This window comes from Arachis stenosperma, chromosome 1, assembly GCF_014773155.1.
Source record: "Arachis stenosperma cultivar V10309 chromosome 1, arast.V10309.gnm1.PFL2, whole genome shotgun sequence".
Classification (NCBI taxonomy): domain Eukaryota; kingdom Viridiplantae; phylum Streptophyta; class Magnoliopsida; order Fabales; family Fabaceae; genus Arachis; species Arachis stenosperma.
This window is the reverse complement of record NC_080377.1, coordinates 9,857,907-9,863,297: the sequence shown is the minus strand read 5'-3', so window position 1 is coordinate 9,863,297 and position 5,391 is coordinate 9,857,907. Positions and strand designations below refer to the sequence as shown.

Genomic DNA, 5,391 nt, shown 5'->3' with positions numbered 1-5,391 from the left:
TTAGGGTACTCCAAAACAAATTAAATTTAAATCAATTACCGTTGATTTGTTTTTTAATTTAATTTTTCAAACCTAATTTACAATTCTTTTATCTAGTCATGGACTAATTAACTTCTATAAATTTAGTTCTCCATTTTAATTTAAACTATATACTTAAAATATATACTACATAATTTTTTTTGGTGATCTAGGAAGGTTAAAAAATCCAAGCAAAAAAAAAGAGGAACACAGCACAAAGAAAAATAAAGAAACTAAGACCCTCTAAATCTAAGGGTCTCTATGCAGTCGCATAGTAGAGCATAGTTGATGTTTGGAAAAACTCTATCAAATAGGTGTAATCCAAGAGGGAGGTCTTGTCTCTTCTTGGCGAGATGATCAGCCACCATGTTCGCTTCACGAAAGGCATGCGTCCAAGAGTTTTGTTGAAGGTGAGCAGCTAGATTTCAGATGTTGTCCTGAACCAGAATGGCACAATGATGGGCAGGAGAACACCCATGCTTGATGAAGTTAATAGCAGCAGTTGAGTCAAACTCAATCATCAATTTTTGGTAACTGTTTGTTGTAGCAATGGTTAGCCCATGGATGTCTGTCCACAGTTCCACGTGCATAATCAAGTAATTGTCTAGATTACCAGAATATCCTTTTAAGAATCTCTCTGTCGAGTCCCTGAACACTCCCCCACAAGCAATGTTACTTCTCTGAGCATACTAGGACTAATCAACATTCAACTTAACACAATCTCCATCCGATCGTGACCAACCAATAAGACACTCACTAGCAGCTCGAGTATTTCTCGGATTAAGATTGCTATTAACCATGCACCTTCAGAAATTCCTTGGCCCGTGCTCGAATTTGGTAGCTAACACTAGTAGCATCAACAGTCTCTCCATTGAAAATAAGTTTATTTTGGAAGAACCATAAGGATGATACTGCAACTCCAAAGAGGCAAGATCAATTGTTATTTGAGGTAAGGTTTAGAGCTAACCAATCGTTGAGGCTAGTGATGAAGAAGGAGTTGATGCCATTAGGTGGGATAAGCCTTTGCCATACTCTTCTAGCGTAGAAACAATCCCGAAGGACATGGGTGGCTGACTCTTCATGGTGCCGGCACCAAGGGCAAGCGCCATCCGTGATTAAGTGTCTACGTCTTCTTTCCAAGTTGGTGAGGATAGCGTTGTGTGCCACCAGCCAAAGAAAGGTTCTCACACGCTATGGGCCCTGTCACATCCACACTAAATGGAAGATCTTGTTAGGGAGTAACTTGGGTCTCCATGAGGTTCTGATACGCTGACTTGATACTGAATTGACCATCTGAGGAAAATCCCCAAGCTATGTAGTCAGCTTCCTTCCACGGGGAAGGTGGAGAGATACCTACGATCCTGTTGACAATATCCTCCGGTTGCATCTCTTGAAGCTTCCTAACATCCCACTACCCTGAGACAATGAGAAAATCTATTAGCATATCTGAATAGATGGCATTATTACTAACCTGGTTTGCCGTCGCACTTAAACTGCCTACACCGGGGATCCAATAGTGCTCCCAGAAGCGAATTTGGGAACCATCCCCAACTCTCCAAATACAGTTTTTTTGGACATTTTTTCAGGAAGAGCAGATACCCTTCCAAAGATTTGAGCTATTCCGTCTCCTTTTCACCTTGGGGATGATATCCGTGCCGCTGCCATATTTTGATCTGAGTACTCTAGCCCAAAGAGCCTCCTTTCTTTCAATAAGTCCCCATCCCGCCTTCATCATGAAAGCTTGATTCATTTGGCTTGCATGTCTAATATCTAGACCTCCGCAGCTTTTAGGTTCACAGACTTTCTTCCAACTAGGAAGATGTATTTTCTTGGTTTGTTCTGTGTTCCCCCAGAGAAAATTCTTGCAGATACGGTCAATAGTATTACAAGTAGCGGAAGGTAAAACAGCAGATTGCATATTATATAATGGCATAGATGAGAGAAAAGATTTCACCAGAGTCACTCTTCCCGCAAGGGACAAGGATGAAGCTTTCCAAGAATTGAGCCTGGCATGAAGCTTGTTGATAATGCCCTCAAAGGTATGTTTGGATACTTTGGAATGGAGAATTGGAACGCCTAAATATTTGCCTAGGTCATCAGTTCTAACAAACTGCAAAGCATTGCTCAACTCTAATCGTACTGTGTGGCCCAAATTCTTTGAGAAGAAGACCCTGGTTTTCTCTTTACTGATGCTCTGACCCAAGCTATCACAGAAAGCCTCGAGACATTTATTAATGACATTTGCTTGTTCAAGATTGGCCTCTGCAAACAAAATAATGTCATCTGTGAAGCACAGGTGAGAAATAGGGGGACCATCCTTCTTGAGTCAAATCGGTTTCCAAAAGCCATGATCCATTGCTGTACTAATGAGTTGGGAGATTCGTTCAATACAGAGCACAAAAATATACGGAGAAATGGGGTCTCCTTGTCTAATACCTCTGGAAGGTGTAAATTCTTCCAGTTCCTCCCTATTCCAAAGGATCCTCATCCCGGCGGTCGAGATACAAGAGATGATCAGATTAACAAAGTTCTGGGGAAGACCAATATCTATAAGAGTCTCCTTGATAAAGCACCACTTTAACATATCATACGCCTTTTCCAGGTCAAACTTGATAGCCATCCAGCCTTATTTTCCTTTTTTCTGTCTCATAGAATGGATAACCTCTTGACTGATGATAATATTATCGGAGCTGTGCCTACCAGGAACAAAACTGCACTGATTAGGCATAACTAATTTGTCCATCACGTTTCTCAACTGGTTTGCGATAATCTTAGTAACCACCTTATAGGAAACATTACAAAGACTGATGGGCCTTAGCTGTCTTAAGTGTGAGACTGGTTCCACTTTGGGGATGAGAGTGATAAGCGTCTCATTACCTCTCTGATCTTGCTCGGGTCTTTAAAGAAATTCTTAGTCAGCTCACAGACATCAGTGCCGACTTTATTCCACTGACTCTGGTAGAAGATGGCTTGAAGCCCATCCTTGCCAGGTGCCTTCCAACTGTCCATACCAAAATAACATCTCTCACTTCTTCGTTAGTCACATTTTGGCCCAGGATGTTGTTGTTGGAGCTACTCAGAGCAGGAAAACTATTCTTTAGAATGGAAGGGGTATAAGTAGGGCTGTCAGAGTAAAGATTCTAAAAGAAAGTAGTAGCCATACTTTCCAAAGTAATCTTATTGTTTATCCAGTCACCCTTGTCATTTTGAAGGGAGGTAATCTTGTTTCTGTGCCTTCTAATCATTGTAGAGCCATGAAAGAATTTCGTATTTCGATCTCAAACTCGATCCATTTGCAGCTAGCTTTTTGGATCCATAAAATTTCTTCCTGAATGAGAATGTTTTCATATTCCAACCGCAGGTCCTTTTGCAATTTTTTCAGAAAAAAATTCTGAGAATATCCCAAACTATTAGCAATACCTTGGAGCCTTCTAAGGATTCTGTGTTTCCGTTTGAAAACATTGCCAAAGACCGAGCTGTTCCACTCGTTGATTTTATTCTTGAAATTTGAAATACCCTCATCCCAAGAGTTCTTAACATTCCATGAGGCATCAATCAACTTTCCAAAATCCGGGTGGGTAATCCACGCTGCAAGAAAATGAAATGGCCGTCTACCTCTATTCAGTGTTATAGTATTAGATAGCTGCAAACAGATAGGCGAGTGATCTGATTTGAGCATTGGCAGGTGTTTAACATAAGCCTCAGGGAAGGCAATTTGCCACTCCAACTTGCTCAGCCCCCTGTCCAGTCTCTCCGCAAGATTTCCTCTCTTCCACGTGAAAGGCCAACCAAAATAACCCAAATCAACTAGGCCACAAGTCGAGATACATTCTTGAAACTCCTTGCAGGCGCGCTGGCTATTGTTGATCATCCCACCACGCTTTTCATGATTATGCAACATGGCATTAAAATCCCTCAAAAGGCACCAGGGGAGATTAATGTTGCTAGCTGATGAATCCATATTTGATGATGATTTTTGGTTGAAATTGAATGGATTTCATCATATAAACTTGCACTTATTCCCTTGAATAGCATGCTTTTGAACTTTCTTCCTAATTTGTGCTTAATTATGAAAATATGCTCTTTTGCGCCTAATTTAATCTATTTTATTCCATTTGCCTTCCATTCGATGCCTTCATGTTGTTTGTGAGTGATTTTAACTGTATAAGGTAGGAATGGCTTGGAGAAAATGGAAGAAGAGCATGCAAAGTGGAGGAAGCATGAAGAATCAAAGGAGATGACCACAGAGACGTGTGCGTACGCACAGACCTGCGTGCGTATGCACAGCCGCCCAATCAGAGCACATGGATTGCTTAGAGTGCGTTGCACGGTCAGTCAGAGTATTGCCTAGTGTGCGTGCGCACAGCTGCTTGTGCGTACGCACAGGAAGGAATTTTCGCAAAGTGTGCGGACGCACAAGTCTGTGCGTACGCACAGGTGTCCACACATGCCTTCATTAAAATGGCATGTGACTCGCGATTTTGGGGGCTTGGAGGCCCATTTCTGAAGCCATTTAGCTCATATTGAAGGAAAAATGAAGACCATAACAGAGCATATCATTAGTATAGTTTTAGGAGTAGTAGTAGGAAGCTTTTAGTTTAGTTTTTCTCTAAATTTTTCATCTTCTCTATTAGGATTTATATTACGGTTTTACATTCAAGTGTCATTTCCATTTTTTATCTTGGATTTTGCTAACTTTCACTGTAAGTATCTCTTTGTTATTACTCTTTATAGATACATTGTTCTTACTATTTCTTACAATTCAAGTTATAGTTCAACTTTACCTCTCTTTTGCAATTTCAATTTCTTGTTGATGAATTTGATGTTTGATATTTGTTTCATGCTTTCTTGTGTTATTCTTGTTGATTGAGATCAATTGTTGTTGCTTTTAGTTTCAAGCATTTTCTCATTTTTCCCATGTCTAAAGTTTTTGCCCACCAAGTGTTTGACAAAATATCAACCATGATTTTAGGCTAAATTTTTGGCTATTGGCTTGGAAAAAGTGAGCAATTGGGTTCCTAGAGTTGGAATGTTCAACATTTAATGTCAATTCTTGGATTGTTAATTGTTCTTGTTCCCACTAACGCTAATTTGTTGCTAAGGCAATTAGCAAGTAATTTAGGATTTATGGGTTAGGAACACTTATGCTCATTTAACTTACTTTCCGATGTGAGGGTTGATCAAGTGAGACTAATACATTATAATTGTCATAGTTGTGGTTCTAACAAGGAAAGGACCCTTAGCTCACTCCAAGGCAAGACTCTTTTTATGCTTTCAATCTTTTATACACACTTATGTTAATCTCTTTTATACTTTACTTGTTTATAGTGCATAGTCGGTTCTTTAATTTCTTCATTAGTTCAATCATTACAA

General features: G+C 39.9%; 1 protein-coding gene across 1 annotated transcript; it reads right to left on the bottom strand.

Annotated features, from left to right (window-relative positions):
• Window positions 1-1,249: 1,249 nt before the first annotated feature.
• LOC130974940 (uncharacterized) lies at window positions 1,250-3,027 on the bottom strand. Its single transcript, XM_057899780.1, has 6 exons — window positions 2,896-3,027; window positions 2,681-2,800; window positions 2,455-2,578; window positions 1,618-2,280; window positions 1,490-1,515; window positions 1,250-1,429 (listed from the first exon to the last, which is right to left on the bottom strand). The coding sequence occupies exons 1-6, from the start codon at window positions 3,025-3,027 to the stop codon at window positions 1,250-1,252; spliced, it is 1,245 nt and encodes a 414-aa protein (XP_057755763.1).
• Between the last annotated feature and the right edge of the window lie 2,364 nt (window positions 3,028-5,391).